Raw genomic sequence first — 17,816 nt, 5'->3', positions numbered from 1 at the left:
GGTAGATCTCGGGAACTCCCCTGCTGTAGTAACCAATGAACAGTAAGTGATTGCTCTTGGAGATAACTGTATACTAGGAGCATGTCTATGGTGCCGATTTGGATTAGTCAGTTAACTTAAGTTGCATGTTTTTTGACGGTGGGAGGAAACCAGGGAACCCGAGGGAAACCCACTTGAGCACAGGGAGAACATGTAAACTCCGCACAGAAACGTCGGCTGGCTTGGTAAGGACTAAAACCAGTGACGTTCTTGCTGTGAGGCAACAGTGCTAACCACTGGGCCGCCGTGCCAGGGGTGGGAGGGGAGATTCTTTAAAACGAAGATAGCTGTCGTATGGAACTTGGGGTATTTATAGTGGCTTAGGAATCGTCTGATTGGTGAATCATAAATTGAATAATCTGGGACGGTTCAAAGCAATCATAAGCACGTGATCCTCTCCAAATTAGTTTATAAATAATCTTCACTAATGCCTTGAAACTGTTAACAAACACACATCTTAGGATGTTAAATACAATTTTGCAATCCAAACTTTTTTCTCAAAATATCAAGTTTATATCTTGCAATTTTTTCCAAATCTTGCAAAAGCCCGAACTGTGAGATTAATATTTGCAAGTACCTTTTTTTCAACCCAGGCTCATTTTAAATACCAATGCACCAGTCTATATTTTTGCTAAACGTCAAACACATTTCTCCAGGTACATTTCGTGGCATGATTTTTTGACATTTCCAACAGAGGGCGCAGTCTACATTTCTGCAAATCTGAAATAAGTTCAAAGTCTTGTCGAGATGCAGGAGAAGGCGGGGCTTGTCATAGTGATCATGTAGACCAGAGATGCCCTAACTCAGTCCTGGAGGGCTGCAGTCCTGCAGAGTTTAGCTCTAAATAGGCTCAACACACTAGCCAGGACATTTCAAGCAAGCCTACTAAGAGCTTGATTAGCTAGCCCAGGTGTGTCTGACTGGGGTTAGATCTAAACTATCCAGGACACTGGCCCTCCAGCACTAAATTTGGGCATCTCTGACCTAGACCGACGAACCTCTGACCTAAACCCAACCAGTGGTATTTTCAAAAATCTAAAAGTTTTACCTTGATTTTACATTGTTTTTATCTCTTATGTAAAACTGTGCTTCACCAGACTTGAACCTCAGTGCTCTGCATTACAAGAACAACACCGTACACAAGTAGCCCACTGATCAAACTGACCAAATAAAAGTTCTCCATATAGGGAGAGATACTGTAGGTGGAGCAAACCAATACGATTACAAAACATCCTTAAGTTTTTTTTTTTTTTTTTTGTGGTATTTATTTGGTGTTGTGCAGAGAACTGCACCAAAACAATCCTTTATTAGTTGATAATATGTCCCTGTAAACATTATTAGTGTGAAAAGGAACAAAAGCTATTGGTGTCATACTGCCCTGTAGCGTCCGTTTTACTTAGAAACGGCAGTCAAACGTTTAGGTACATTTTTATGGTTTGACAAAAATGAAGCATGCATTCGAAATGAACCAGTTTTGTTTTTCCCATCCACTTGTTAAGTGTGACGTCACGCAAAGCGGCTGCTGGGTCCAAACGCTCTATCAAACTATATGGGGAGACTCATCAAATAATAATTATAAACGTTTACAAAGAGCTGTAATACTTTTGAAAATCATAATCACAATATATATACTATCTGCTGCTGCCTTCAGTAGCAGTAAATTTCACATAAAAAATGATATTCAGACTCACATTATTTGCATTTAATATATTGCACTGAATAAAGCACATGAGCTTTACCTGAGGTGAACTTTTTGTTCAGTTGCAAGACATAGAAGCCGTATCTAAAATCTAAAAAGTAGCAGATAGTATATATACTGATATCCATGCCTAATATCAGATGCCAGAAAGTGATTTATTTTTTATAAATTGTAAAAATGTTGGTATTTGTGATGCAGCAAGTCCAGAGACTGAGGTGTTCGCTATGATTTTATATAAATTTTACTTTAATGTGTGATATGACTAAAAAGTAGTCATAAACGATTTTTTTCTCAATTTAAATTAATGTCACAGATATATCACGACTTAACAAGCGGAAATTGAAAAGTGATTTCGTGTAAACAGCCTGCCAAAAGCTAACATTCAGCAAAATGCAGTTCCTTCAACCTCTGAATCATGATTGGTCTGGATTACGTCAGTGTGGCTTTGAGGCTCCGCCTTCTTTTGAAATCATCTCCAGTTCATTTATTCTATTACCATTAAGTAGGGCCAGACATAATCTGTGGACTTTTTTTGCTATTTCAGCTAAGAATTTTGGTAAAAATACAACACAATCTCACGGCAGTTCGTAACTTATTGATTTAGTGGCTAATTCGTATGAATTCGTACGATCTAATTTGTACAATGTAGTACGATGTGCTCATCCCCCAATGACGGTTGGGTTTAGGGGTGGGGTCAGGTGCCACGCCTCCTTTTTAAAATCGTACAATTTCGTACGACTGAATTCTTACGAATTAGCCACTAAATTGGCAAAACGTAAAATACTTACGTTTTCTCGTGAGATCAGGCTTAAAAATATGTGGATTTCTGCAGAATTTTTTGGTAGTATAACTAAAACCTTAATATGTGAAATAACAAGTATTATCTTTATAACGTTTATTTAATGTTTAAAATGCAAATTCAATTAGATTTACTTTATTTGGTAAACAAAGCAAGTCGCTCATACAATATATCTGATTTATATCTGCTAAAAGATATTACTGTACAAACTGCATTGTGCACAAATCAGATGACCGTTTTCATATTAGTCAATAATATTACAGTAATTAATTAAAAATTGAATAAATATAGATTTACACACATTTACTCAAGTAAATAAACAGAATTATTGATGGGCTAAAATCGTCAGAATTCTGTTTGCGCAGATTCCGTGTGGGCTTACTATTAAGCCACTGATCAATGTTTAAAGATGCAGTATGTAAGTTTGACACCCAGTGGCTGAACTAGGTATTGCACCCCTGGTTCAAAACGCACGCAAGATCAGGTTTCCAGTTGACGGCACCAACAAAAGCTGACTTGAACCGTGTTCTAAATAAAAGCAATGGCACGCGATAGAAGGAATATATTTCACATTGAAAGGAGTTTTTGTCATAACCAACAACAGGAATTTATATTTTACATACGACTTATGTCTTGCAACTGAACAACAAGATAAACTGACAATGATCACCTCAGGTAAACCTCATTTGCTTCATTCAGTGTTAAATGCAAATAAAGAGTCTGAATGTCATTTTTTACATGACATTTATTGCTATACTACTGAAGGCAGCAGCAGATAGTTCACCTCAGATCTTAAAATAAAATAAATGTTTGAAATTGAATTTTAGAACTGAAATCATGCAAGTCAACACATATGAGTGATTCAGCATCTATATTTAATATTGTTAACGAGTTTTTTTTTTGTATTAATTAGATTATGAACCTTACCATTTTCTTGGAGTGCATTGAGTGCATTATTCTGTGCTTCTAAATGGCTGTTTTTAAATTTCTGTCGTGTTTCGTCTGGTGCAAACAGCCAAATTGCTTATCACTGCAAATATCATCATGTAACGTGTTGTTAGGACACATGGTTACAATGTAATTTGCTCACTTAATGTTTACATTTGTAATATTTGTTGTGCTGTATGGTGTTTGTTTAGTTTTTGATTGTGACATCTAGTGGCTAAAATGTTATTGCACTATTCTTTAGAATGTAACCAGATGTTTAAATAGTCATAGAAGAGGAGACTGTGATCAGCGCCCAGAGCTGCGTTGTTGTTTGCTTTCAATCCTTGTGATAGAGATGACCGTAAGTTACTAATTTTATTTTGAAAACCTCCGTAATACTTCTTGTGTGTTAAACAGATTAAAGAGGGTCAGTATTGACGTTTAAAGCTTGACGTTCTGTTCTGAAATCTGTTGCAATCGGCTAACAAACAGTGTAATTGTTTTCATATAGGTGCACGTCAATAATGTGCTTCGATTGTTTATTTAGCTCAGGCGTGACCAACCCTGTTCCTGGACATCAACCTTCCTGCAGATTTTAGTTGCAACCCATATCAAACACACCTGCCTGTAATTATCATGTGCTGTTCAGGTCCTAATTAATTGTTTCAGGTGTGTTTGATCAGGGTTGGAGCTAAACTTTGCAGGAAGGTTGATCTCCAATAACAGGGTTGAGCACCGCTGATTTAGCTGTTAGAATATTTCAGTTGACGTTTACAAATGTGAATATTATGACATATTTTGTAAATATTTAGTAATTTCTACATTTGTATTTTTCCTTTTTAGTTCTACACTGCAAAAAAATGCTTTTCTTGCTTAGATTTTTTGTCTTATTTCTAGTCTAAATATCTAAAATTTCTAATATTAAGAAGAATTTTCTAGACAAGCAAAACAAATTGTCTTGTTTTGAGAAATAATATGCCAATATTAAGTGAGTTTTTCCTTAAAACAAGCAAAATAATCTGCCAATAGGGTAAGCAAATTAATCTTGTTTTTTCTTTTGACGTAAGATTATTTTGCTTTGATTTAGGAATTGTTAGATATTTGGACTAGAAACAAGACAAAAAATCTAAGCAAGAAAACCATTTTTTGCAGTGTACAATCTTATCAAGTAAAGAGTGCATCACATGCGCAAGAAGAAAGTGTGATGGTGCTTTCTTTCCATTAACTGTCAGCTTTGGTTCAGAGCACCTTTGGCAGGGCAGAATATTTATGTTATTTGCTAATAAATAACCACCTCATGTGGAACTCTGAATCTGAGTCTCATTTCGGAGTTTGCTACTGTCCACTGGAGGTCGTATTTCGACCGCGGGCACATGCTTTCAGAGCCTTCATGACTGAATGTACCATATCAAGGCTACTCGGGGAGCTGAAATATAATTGGCTAAACTGGTACTGGGCAAGTTAAACCAGGGGTTCCCAAACTTTTTAGCCCGCGACCCCCAAAATAACAACGCCAGTGACTCGCGACCCCCAATATCCTCTGAGGTGGTAATAAATACAGAGACCTTGCATGCAATGACGCAGACACACCAATTAAATTTGTGTCAGTTCTTTAAATGTGCCAGAAAGTATAACCTGATGTTATAAAATCAAAATGCATCTGACGCTATTGCTGCCTTTAATATAATGTAATTACCCCAGGGGTCGCAATCCAATAGAACTAGTAACTATAAGCTACTATAGTAACTATATAGTATATAGTAACTATAAACGACTATTTTTATTTTCAGTATAGTTATGGATAAAATAAGTTATTTCTTATGGTTTAATAAAAATAAATAAATTTTTGGAAACACCAGGCGACCCACCCTTTATTGCCCCGCAACCCCTCGGGGGGTCCAGACCCCAACTTTGAGAACCACTGAGTTAAACGACCAAAACAAAGACAGACATTCCAGCACGTAACGCACATTTTTAAAGTAGAATATCTGACTTCAGCATGGTTTTTCAGATAAACAAGAATGCTCACTTAGCATGTTTCTTAAATATCTGGAGACATATGGTCAAAAACTTACATACAGCACCTTTAACTCCCCTCCCCAAGTGTAAAACAACAACAAAAAAACAACCTCACAGAGCGTATATAATTTATATTAACTATAATTTAAAATTGTTATGATTTCTGAATGAGAGTAGACAACCTTTAGAAATAACTCGATTCTTTACACCACCCAATAAACTGCTCAAACTCTGAGCTCTTCATGCAGGTCAACCTGAAGGCAGGCAGACAGAGACTGATTGTTGCTTTTTATTTCAGTATTGGCATGTCTACTGTGAACAGCTTGTGGCAGCATTAGGAGTCTGCGGTGGAGCTCGGACACTGGCGCTCCCCCAGCGGGACGTCCAGACCCCTCTGCCCCCCTCCAGCGACGCCAAAAACAGCAGCGAGAAGCACTTCCACACATGCACACCTGCCACAACCCCAAACCCACAGGCTCTGTTCGCAATGTGCAGAAATCAAAACAAAAACGAAAAGAAAAAGCACAGGACTTGTCTAAATGAGAAAAAAAAAGCAGAGTACAGATCAAAATAATTAAAACACGTGCCGTTAAAAGTCTCTCACAAGACCAACATCATCTTAATCAGTCTGCGGTGAAATAATTTACAAAAAAACAAAACAAAAACGAATGAATCGGGTGAACGAAGCGCACTACTTGATTCATTTCGCCCTATTTTTAAAGGCTTGCAAATTCATATGTACCAGTGTCAATTGCCCCAGTAGGAAGTGTAGTGAGAGGTGAAGGGCGGAGCTTCAGCAGTCAGTAGGCGGGGCAAACCGACAGCCACACCCCACACACACACAAAAACAAAAAATAGGAAGCATGAACTGCAAGAATAGAACCTCTTCAGCCAGAAAAAGCAGCATTTAATTTCACAACTATGTGTTAAATAAACCAAAAAAAAAAAGGAGAGACATCCCAATATTCAAGTGAGAGCGTCATACCCAAGATTTCAAGTGATGAAAGTGCCAGAACTACAGGCTGGAGTCGATCGAAGAGCTCTACCAAGCAGATTGGGGGGGGTGGGGGGGGGGGGGGTGTGTGGATACATTACGCGCACGCTCTGCATGATGGACGCGACGAATCGATGGGCGCATCTCGAAATAATAGAGCGAATGATGGACACGATGCAGAACGACAGGACGATAATTAACGGAGAGTGCAAACAGACCAAAGAAATGATAAAATCTCTCCCAAAAGGCCCTCGAAATGAGCGCGCCCATCTCTGGTGTATTATTAAAGTGATTTATCTGGATGATATTGAACTTGAAATAGCTTTTTGCACTTCCCTTTAAACTTTACAGTACAATAAACTATGGAGCACGATAGTACTCTTGAGCCACGCTATGCGTTCTGGAGCTCAAAGAAGAGAGCGTCAGCCGGACAGCACTGGTGAACGTTGATTCAACGCGGGGCCCAAACGCCAGGGTTGCTGGCAGGCAGCGCTACACTGCAGCGGGGCAGGCCAGATAGAAAACAGGGAAGGATTGGTTTCCCCTCTGGCTCTCAGTCCAGTCCTGGGTCTTTGGTGGGCCCTCCGTCCAAGTAGATTTTGAGTGCTTTCTCTTTGCGGGGCGAGTAGCTGACCCGGTGGCCCGTCTTCAGCAGGCGACTGCTCTCCTTCTTCATCAGTTCATTGCGCTCCTCTTCGGAAAGCTCCATCAGCTCCTCACTGCTGTCCCTGCAGAAGTTTATACACAGGTTAATATTAGATTAAATACAGTTTCATTTAAAAATATAGCTGCAAGCAGCAATTAAGGGGCCAGTCACTTTTGGCCAAAAGGTGGCGCTGCTCCAGACGTTTTTGAGTACTTTCAGGGCATGGGGTTGAAGATGCATACCATGTTTTGTAATGATACGTGAATATGTTGGTAAAATATAGCATTTTTGGCCAAAAATCAAAATGGCTGACCTGTGAAAATCAGACATCATTCGACTCGACGTGCTCTGCCGGATGTAATGTGACCAGTTTTATGAGTTTCGGACGAAAGGTTGACACGTTATAAGCCAAAAAAGCAAGTTTTTTGTATCTCCTGACCACTAGGGGGCAGTGCGCCGAAACTCCGCATATAACCTCAGACCCTAGTTGTCATAACACACACCAAGTTTGGTGAAGATCGGTGAATGCGTTACGGAGATATTACCTCAAGTCCATTTTCGCAAGTTCTTCGTTAAATTTGATCGCAAGTTAAACAGAAACGGTTGGTCTAATCAACTTGATTTCCAAACTTTTGGTTGGCATGGTCTGTAGATCATGTGATTTAATTTTGGTGAAAATCGGAGAAAGGGCCTAGGACGAGTTCGATCAAATATGTTTTTCGAAAAATTTAAAATAGCGCAAAAAAATTCATGACGGAAAATGACGTCATAGGGGGCGTTTGAATCGGACTGAGCCAAGGAATCAGAGGAAAAATTTTTGATTGTAGCCCATTCGGTTAAAAAGTTATCATGATAAACATACATGAAAGTTTGGACAAGTGGTGGCGCTAGAGAGTTTGATTTTCAGACTTCATATTTGGTCTGATTAATGTTAATACTGTCCTCTATCATTGTGCCAAATTATACAACTTTCCCGCATACGCCTATATGGGCTGCCATTCAAATCCGGCGGAAGAAACGGAAGAAGAAGAAGGAAGAATAATAATAATAATAGGAACGCTAACGGATCCAATAGGTGTCTACGCACCTACGGTGCTTGGCCCCTAATGACCACTTAATACACTTAACTTGAAATTTAGATCATGTAAATTAATATAGGGCTGACATTAATATATGACGATATATATATTTATACACACATTTATACAACAGTTCTGTCTGGTTCTTGAATCCAATTGGCTGATAGCCGATCCTTTCCCATTCAAATTAAAGTCAACCACTGCATTTTAACCATGATTCAATCAAATATGTGCAGTTTTTAATCTTAATAGACTGCATAATTTCCAAATTTGAAGCAAAACGAAGAAAGGTCTGACTTAGACTACAACATAAAACATCTGAAGAATGTTGGAAACCTGTAACCATAGACTTTCACAGCATGAAAACCAAATACAATGGAAGTCAATGGTTACAGTTTTGCAATAATCTTCAGAATATCTTCCTTTGTGTTCAACAAAACTGGTTAAAAACAAGTCATGAATTTTCTTCAAATAAAGAGTTTTGGGTGAAATATAAATAGAACTTTCGGTTACGAAAGGTCGAAGTGTTACCTGTAGAAGATCACAGCGCCGTCGTCGCAGATGTAGAGCGGCCATACATTAAGGGTGGAGACCTTTGGATTCCAGTCTAAATCCTGATGGATCTCCAGCACTGAAATGTCACAAGGAAAAGTTCCTCGTCCCTGTTGGAGAAACACAGCAATGGGATCTAAGGGGACTGCAACATGACATCCAAAACTCAAGTCAGTCTGACACTTAAAGACTTCACTACCTTGGCAAACTCCAGGTTTTCTAGAGGAATTCCACTCACTTCACTGAGCTGAAGAAACAAAACATGACATCAGCACTCAAATGATGATTGATTGGGAGTTCACCAATAGTCTTTTCATCCTCCACACATACCTTCTCCTTGAGCTCCTCCACGCTGCTGCTCTCCAGCACCACCTCCCGAAAGGCCTCCAGCTTCATCTGGGCCGGACACCAGCGACGGGTCAGAACCGCCAACTGGGACATAGACTTCATCCTCTCCGGTTCTACAATATATATATATATAAACACACACACAACAGTTCTGTCTTGTTCTTCATATCTGGCTGATAGCCGTAAGATATTAAAGTAATATCAGCACTCGTACAGCCTCTTCACCTTTGTGTATTATTCCACCCACACAAGTGGCAAGTAGAGGACTACAGTTTGACAAATATTGCTGCTGTTGGACAACATGATGTACTTTTGAGGCTTTTTTTAAAACGTGAATGTACTTGTTTAGATTGTAGTTGTTTAGAACCACGCCTAGACCCAATTTGAAGCACTCACACTTGTCAAACAAACCGAGAAACATGCCTGGGCACGGTTCGGATAGCCTAGTGTGAATGCACCCTTAGTTCTTTATTTATTAGGGATCACCACAGTTAAATGAACCACCAACTATTCCAGCATATGTTTTACATAGCTGATGCCTCTTCCAGCCACAACCCAGTACTGGGAAACACCCATACACTCTCTCATTCACACACTCACTCATACACTATCCGTACGTTCACACCGAAAGCGTCGAGAGCGTAAAAGTAGCCGGAAGTCATTAATTTTCAATGAGAGCCGGCGGCGATAAGCGGCGAGGAGCAGTGCGGCGCGTCTTCTCCGGCTTGAGCGTCGAGGAGAGTTGAAATCTAGTCAACTTTATGGTAATGAAAGCTGTGACGCGGTTCGGTGGCAAGTAATCAGAATGAAGACGTCCACCGCTTGACAGGAGTTCAGGGAACACAGACCTGGGAACTTTGGTTCCGACCACAGTTGTTCCCAAGGGTTTGATGATTGCGGTCTCCGGATTTACAATGTTTTCTTACAGGAACATGCATTAAATAAGTTACTGGCGGGTTACTGGTGTTCATTAAAGTTATATAAATTTATCTCAAAAAAGCGGGAAACTCACGCGATGTGACAGTACAAAACCGTACTGCTGCTTCAGGATATTTCAGACATATGGACACATATTGGATAAATAAAGCAAAGCCACACCAGACGCAACTTGATCTTCCAGTGTTTATGAATTTGATAAGAAGTGCGCAACATTTTCACGCTAGAAACATGTTTTATGCAGGGATGTAACTGATATGCTGCAACGGCTCCTTTAAATACGAGATCAATGTAGCGAGTTTTGACGCTCTCGCCGCTGGAGCTGAAGGCAGACAGCGTTGTCGCCAGGGCGGCCAGAGCGACCTTGGACGCTCTCGCCGCTTTCGGTGTGAACATACGGTATGACCAGTTTTGTTTACCCAATTCACTTATAGTGCATGTCTTTGGACTGTAAGGGAAACCGGAGCACCCGGATGGTGTAAGAACATTTAAGATGAAAATATTTTTTCAGCAAGTGAAAGTGACAGTTTTCTGTATCTTACATTGATATAAAAATGATTCAATCAAATAAAACGTAAAAGTATGTTAACCAAATTTATGGAAATTTTTTTTTATTTTTTTTATTTAATGTTGAAAAAATACAATTGCAGGGAAAAAAAGCTTTTCCAAATGAACAAAATATCACCAAAAATATATTGGATGACATAATAATACATGATTTAAAACAATAATTCATGCAACTTAAGTTATGACTTTCACACAAACAAGACATTGTAATATCTTGTAATCCCTGACATTGAGCGACAGATTATTAAAATAGTTCAAAATATAACCATTTCAGGGCTCGAAATTGCGACCATTTTGGTCGCATATGCGCCCGAAATTTAAGCTATGCAACCTCATAATATATATTGGGAGCTTTCGTGCGGCTGCATATAATGGTTGTTGTAGTGCAACCTGTTTTTTTTTTTTTCTAAAAACGTGCTGAATCGGTCTTCCCTGCCACTATATTGGTTCATATTAGCTGTTAATCACTCAAGACTTTCCGCTGTCAGATGACAGGGAGGGAGCTTTTGTGACCGCGGGGAATGCAAACGGCTGAAGAGTGAAAAGTGCACTGAATCTCAATGCGTTGCATGCACTGCGTGTTCAGCCAACACAATCTCACTGCAATTCGTAACTTTCTTTATACATTACCTCATGAGATCAGGCTGCAACAGCGCAAATGTCGGCTAAAACATCATCGCCAAAGAAGCTTGCCTTTACAGAGTTTAAACTGATGCGGGTTATAACAAAGAACAGTATTGCGCTGGTGTTCATCGGGAGAATCCTGCTCTGCCCCCCTCATTTTGGGTCGGCTGACTCGCATGCTTTTCCGCAAACACAGAAAGATGTAATTCAGCGCATAATGACGCTGAGCATTAAAACGACATGAACCGAAACCAAAACTTTTATAAGTGAGACTTTTCCTCCTTTCTTTTGTCGTTCATTCTTGAGGTGTATATTATTTTTCTATTTAATTACTGATGACTGCTTTATTGATTTATTATATTGATTTATTATATTATTTCGTTTGTTTTGGAGCAGAACTATTATTTTTTAAATTTACATGCATATAAAAACAACAAAATAAATATTTCTTACTACAATGCTTCATTTGTGTTTGATGCAAACCATCAATTTCTTTTTCATAAAGTAACAGTAGGACTTTATATAGCAGATAACTTACATTAAAGCACATTTAAGGCAGCATAATGATGAGAAATATAATTCATTATTAGTATTATTGTCATCATCATCATTAATATTTTATAATTATTCGATATTCATTTTGGAATTCTTGCACAAATATTAAGTCATCCCAGCATTAGTTAGATAGTTGTTTCTGGGCTTTGTTAGTCCCAACTGATGGTGTTTTTAAAAACCATAAATCCCATAATATTCAACTTGTCAAATATATCATTCATTTTTGGTGGGTGCTCCTACATTTTTTCTGGTGCTCCTAAATTTTTTCTGGTGCTCCTAAATTTTTCAGGTTGGGAGCACCGGTGCTACCAAGTAAGAAAGTTAATTTCGAGCCCTGCATTTGGAAAAAAGGCTGAATGAAAATAAAGACTTTCAACTTTCATTTACAGAATCGCCCAAAACCCAAGTTTATGGAGCAACATGTTCACCTCACCTTCAAGGACCTCCAGAAACACCTCCAGGTTACTGGAGATGTTGATGTCCTCCTCGTAGACGTGATAATCCAGAAACACCGTGCCTGGGTTCTTCCAGGTCTTCTTCCTGAGTCTAAACCTGTGACACAGAGCAAAGCACATCTTGTTAGTATTCAGAGGCATTAATCCTCGTCCTGCGCTGCGTTTAAAGGTCAGTGGCTGCGGTGAGGAGCTCAGATGTGTCACTGCGGTGGACAGACGGTGGATGTGCGTCCAAAACTGTTGCAGCAGATTCATGAGCCACGCCTGTGACCACATCAGCCATCACAAACATGAAAATAGAGGATTGAGATGGATAGCATGGTGGTTTTCCTTTGCATCTTCAGGAGTTAAAAAAAAAGGGTTTGCATGAAATTTATTTTGTGATTTAGTGTTTTAGGGTACACAATATATGAAGTAATGAACATTTGATAGGATCGCACCTAGAGCTGCACTGATACTGAAATAAACTGACATTGGAATGTTTTGTTTTCCTGTGATTATACTGTATTTGTGATATGAATGAAATTTTACTCTATATGGAAAGAATTCATAAATTTAGTTTCATTTATACTGTATAGTTAAGTGGTTATTTATTTTGTCCACCGGTTGGGTTTGGACTAAAACCTAGAGGAAGCGGGATTAAAAATGTAGTCCCGTGCAGATCTCTAATGTGATGGGACAATTGCAGATGCACACATTGCGAAATCAATGCTGAAACGATATATGTTGGAGATCATAATCTCACCTGTCTATACTGAGGTCCAGTTTGCACTGGTCTTTTAGCTGAGGCAGTAACTCCTCCTTAGACTGTCGAACAGTCATGCCCTTTGCGAACACAGTGTCCAAAAGGAACTTACAGGGCTGTTGAAGAAAAACAAACAAACAAACAAACAATAATAGTTACAATATGAACAAAAATAATACAACACAAATAAATTAGCATCGGATGAATTCAGGTTTACTACGATTTTGGAAAAAATGTTCTGTTATATGTTCCTATGGTATATGCAGGGGTATGCAGAAAAAAAAGGGGGTATGCAGAATATGCGGCGCATAGGGGCGCCACACATGGGGGGCGCCATTGTGCCAAAACTATTTTTGAAATTTTCCATATTTAAAGTTTCAAGTAATATATCTTTTTTGTTAATAATGTTTATTTAGCATTTTATACGCTTATAATATTGTATTTTATTAAAATAAAAAATCCTTCCACCCCATCCCCCCATTTTTCATACCATACACATGTTTTTATGAATTTATTATGCATCATATTGATTCATCAGGCCTTTTGGTAACTTCTTAGCTCAAAACTAATTTTAACTAATTTTAGCTACAAAGTTATAACATTTCAATTAAATAGAAGATTTCACACAGTTTGTTTCTGTTTTTTTATTACACTAAACATTTGACAGTCTTTTTTATTTCACTTTTTGCAGTTTCAGTCAATTGTTCTGGCAAAGACAGACCTTACACTTCTCACAGTATGCATGTGAGAAGTAATTGCAATGTTCTTTTGCCCTTTAGGACTCCCATGTCTATCATTTTGTTTTGACAAATGTAGTAAAAAAAATCCAAAAGCAAGGCTAGTCAAGGTGCTATAATCATTTAGTAAGGGAAAATTAAATTGAGAAGAAATTTGGGGTGGTATGAGATGCATTTATTTGCGACTTAACATGCTTAATGTAATTATACCTTTTACTACTTCATACTTATTCAGTTGTGTTCAGAAATGCAAAACTGTATTTTTGAAGCATATTGATATCTTTATGAAAATATATCTTTAATTTATTGATGGAAATATTTTCCACATTTTATCACTTGCCTGTTATAAAATATAGTTGGATTGAAGCGGGGCACGCAAACGTTGAAGCCGCATACCCATCATTAAATGTGCAGTTGCGCCCCTGGGTATATGTAAGTATGTTGTTGTTTTTTCTATGTGTTTACGACTATTTTATCTAGTTTTTAAGGGCAGTATCCCAGCAGAAAAGTACCCTCGACATCAAATCAAATCACTTTTATTGTCACATCATCAGCAGCATGTGTGCTAGGATGAGGGAAAAGCTTAGGTGCTGGCTAGTACATCCAGCACGAAAATCGTCAAAAGTACAAGTAAAACACACAAAATACAAAGTTTGCTGGGAGCTCGCAACACGGTGGCCATGCTCGGCACCATCTTGATGACGTATCACCAATCATCAATTTACAGGGTTCAAGTTAGGGCTGCACAATATATCGTTTCAGCATCAATATCGCAATGTGAGCATCTGCAATAGTCACATGCAATGTAGTTATAATTATAGTTATATATTTATAATTATACATTTATAATTATATATTTATAATTATATATTTTATATATATATATATATATATATATATATATATATATATATATATATATATATATATATATATATATATATATATATATATATATAATTGTAGTTTTAACATTGTTTAATCTTAATGGAGTAAAAGTTAATCATCTGCATGCATTTTTAAAGAGATAGTTCACCCAAAAATGACTTACCATTTTCATTACACCCTTCACTTGTTTCAAACATCTATGAGTTTTCTTTTTTTTAATAAACACAAAAAGAATATAATTTAATAACTCCTATAGTATTGAAACAAGTGAAGTGTGAGTAAACAGTGAGAACATTTTCATCTTTGATTAACTGTCCCTTTAAGGCCTGTGACTGTGTAAACATTTCAATATTTAAAATTTTAAAACATTGTAAAGACTTAATAAAATACAATGAAGACTATGCAGTGTTGATTACTCATTATCTGTACCTGAATAGTGAATACCTGAAAACTATATTTCACTTTTATCTTTACTATATTTTATTCATAGCAATATACATCACAGAAATACAAAATATCGTAATTTTCCAATATCGCGCAGCCCTAATTCAAGTATACAGATATTTGTTAAACTAATTTCCATGACTTTTCCAAAACTTTGTGGGTTTTTCCAAAACTTTTCCAGGCCTGGAAAATGCCATGTAAAAACTCCATGACTTTTCCAGGTTATCCATGACCGTATGAACCCTGAATTCAGCAAACATTTGAAAAACAAATCGATTCATTTGTATTATTTAGCCAGACATGTTTACTGCTCAAAAATATTTAAAATGTTTCTGTAGGAGTAATTTTGTGGTTGTTATCCTGTGGTGTATAATATATTTATGGTCTTCTAGCGACAGCCTTTGGGGCCTAGAAGAAGGTCAAACAAACGTTTTGACAGTGATGGACTTGACAATGGGTTTATGTTTATTTTGATGTTTACTTTTTAATAGATTAGAACATCCTGCTTTATTTTCAAAATTATAGAAATTTCATTTTATTTTCAAACTGTTCAAGGAACAAACACGTCAGAACCAACGATCTAATTATACACACCTTCAGTTTCTTAAAATAAAATATATTGTGTTCAATAGGGAAAAAAGTTGTTGTTTAACCAGGCATTTAAAAATAATACATTTTAGAGCAGTAATCACAATACTGTAAAACCGTGATATTTTTATCCAAGGTTACCAGAATCACAGGCCCATGCCTAGAATAAATGAATTTCTAAATGCACACAAGGCTCTTTGTGGCTCACCTCTGGGTCATTGACTAGCAGCTGGTAGACCTTCACCCTGTACTCTCCTTTCTTCAGAGCACGTCCCAATCGAATGGTGATCTGTTCAACAGGAGTGAATGTAAAAATGAAGTGTGTGATTGATGCACCTCTAGTGGCAATAAACAGAATTGCAAGAATAATTCATGCAGTGGCAGTATTAAAGAAGCACCACCTTGTTTTTGATAAAGGCTCATTTTACAAAAGCTAAACAGTTTTTGAATCCATTCAGCAAATTTCTTAAGAAGCCTAATCTTGACAACAACAGATCCTAACAATGTCGTGACTCGTGACACAGAATTCCTATAGATAATGAAGTTGACAGCAAGCATGAAGTGTTTATTGATTGTGTCAGTCAAATGTAGGTCTATATGTTCTTTACAGAAGTCTCTCATATTTTTCAATGCGCCCTCTGAAAATAGCCCATTATCAAGTCCTGAGTAATATAACTTCGCCTGGTGCAGCCATGGTACAGTAGGAGTGTTGCTAGACTATTACGCCAGAGTGAGACTATAGTCCCTAGCAACATTTGACTAAAAAATGTTCATTTTTCATTCTCAGTTGTTTATTATTACATGATGTAACTACAGAAGACTTGAGTTTTAAATATGAAAAGTATCAAAACTCCTTTTGAACAAAATGCTAATGGTCCAATTGGATTTAATTCATTATGCTAAGCAAAGCTAACAGTGACCTAAATAAATCGGCTGAATGGATTTAAAAATGGTTCCTTTCAGCCGTTCAACTCTAGAAAACTTGTAAAATGTGCCTTTTTCAAAAGCAAGGTGGAGTGTTTCTTTAAGCTGGGACAGGACAAAGCTAAAACATTACCTTGTTGTCATCGGAGAAAAAGGAGAGCGTCTCATTGAGCCTGACGCTCTCAAACTCCTGGTTGTTGGCGTAAACTCGGAAGACCTTGAACTGAGTGGAGGGCACGCCAACAAACGGCTCTAGATTCTGTTTGAATGCTGCCAGTGTGATCCTCTTGTCCACGTGAACAAGTAAACCTGAAACAGTCGGCATATTGAAAACATTATTTCAGAAAAACACTAAGCAGCACAACTGTAGTTTTGAACAAATATATGCATAAGACAAAATTCTATGTCTTTGGACTGTGGGGGAAACCGGAGCACCCGGAGGAAACCCACGCGAACATAGGGAGATCATGCAAACCACAAAGAAACACCAACTGAACTAGCCGAGGCTCAAACCAGCAACCTTCTTGCTGTGAGGCAACAGCACTACCTACTGTGCCATATTCGTCGTTGTTATTTTTGCGTTTCATTTTATTTTTATTTTTAGAGTAAGAGAGGCTTAAGATTGAAATAGATCACTTTTTACTCACAATAACATAACATTTCAATGACTCTAAACTAGGGCTGTGCGATTAATCGAAATCAAATCGCAATTGTGATTTGAAATGTTGCAGTATAAAAAAATATGTATGGATGTAAACAAAAATAACGAATAACATCTGAGGTGAAATGCTTCAAAACCAGTCCACTATGGTCCAGAAAATTAAACATGCAAGACTTTCTGCGATGGTGTCGAAAGGGCATCGCAGACATGGTATTGGTTGTCGTGAACTATGCCATTACACAAATCTTGGGTCACAACGTCCATTTGTCATATACGACTCTCTACGAAATCTACGTCAAGGAAATCGTCACGAAATCATGTGATCAGTTATTCAAACTAGCACTTAATAGGATAGTTCACCCAAAGTTTACTCATCATTTACTCAAACGTAAATGGTTATTAACCTTTATGAGTGTATTTATTCTGCTGAAAAGATTTTCTTTTGTGTTCAACAGAAGGAAAAAACGTAAAATGTATTTAGTACAAGCAAACGATGAGCAAACTTATTGTTTAAATCACTCCCGCTTGACGTTTCACCCACGTCTGGTGTGATTAGCCCCTAAGACCTAAATGAAACTTAAAATCAATAA

The 17,816-nt window shown here is 37.7% G+C and overlaps 2 protein-coding genes across 3 annotated transcripts in view; one reads left to right on the top strand and one right to left on the bottom strand.

The window, feature by feature from the left end:
- pkd1l2a (polycystic kidney disease 1 like 2a) overlaps window positions 1-17,816 on the top strand; it is a 372,606-nt gene that overhangs the window by 68,536 nt on the left and 286,254 nt on the right. The window lies entirely within an intron of this gene.
- The window catches only part of usp47 (ubiquitin specific peptidase 47), a 68,421-nt gene continuing 51,901 nt past the window's right edge, over window positions 1,297-17,816 (bottom strand). The window contains 8 exon segments of one of the 2 annotated variants that reach the window (NM_001331129.2): window positions 1,297-7,205; window positions 8,734-8,864; window positions 8,954-9,001; window positions 9,085-9,215; window positions 12,218-12,336; window positions 12,985-13,100; window positions 15,850-15,930; window positions 16,699-16,874. In NM_001331129.2, the coding sequence (NP_001318058.1) occupies window positions 7,031-7,205; window positions 8,734-8,864; window positions 8,954-9,001; window positions 9,085-9,215; window positions 12,218-12,336; window positions 12,985-13,100; window positions 15,850-15,930; window positions 16,699-16,874 (977 nt within the window). In that variant the 3' untranslated portion in view covers window positions 1,297-7,030. 2 annotated transcript variants of the gene reach the window in all.

Source organism: Danio rerio, chromosome 7 (genome assembly GCF_052040795.2).
Source record: "Danio rerio strain M-AB ecotype USA chromosome 7, GRCz13ab, whole genome shotgun sequence".
Taxonomy (NCBI): domain Eukaryota; kingdom Metazoa; phylum Chordata; class Actinopteri; order Cypriniformes; family Danionidae; genus Danio; species Danio rerio.
The sequence above is the reverse complement of the archived record's forward strand: the minus strand, read 5'-3'. Positions and strand labels throughout refer to the sequence as shown.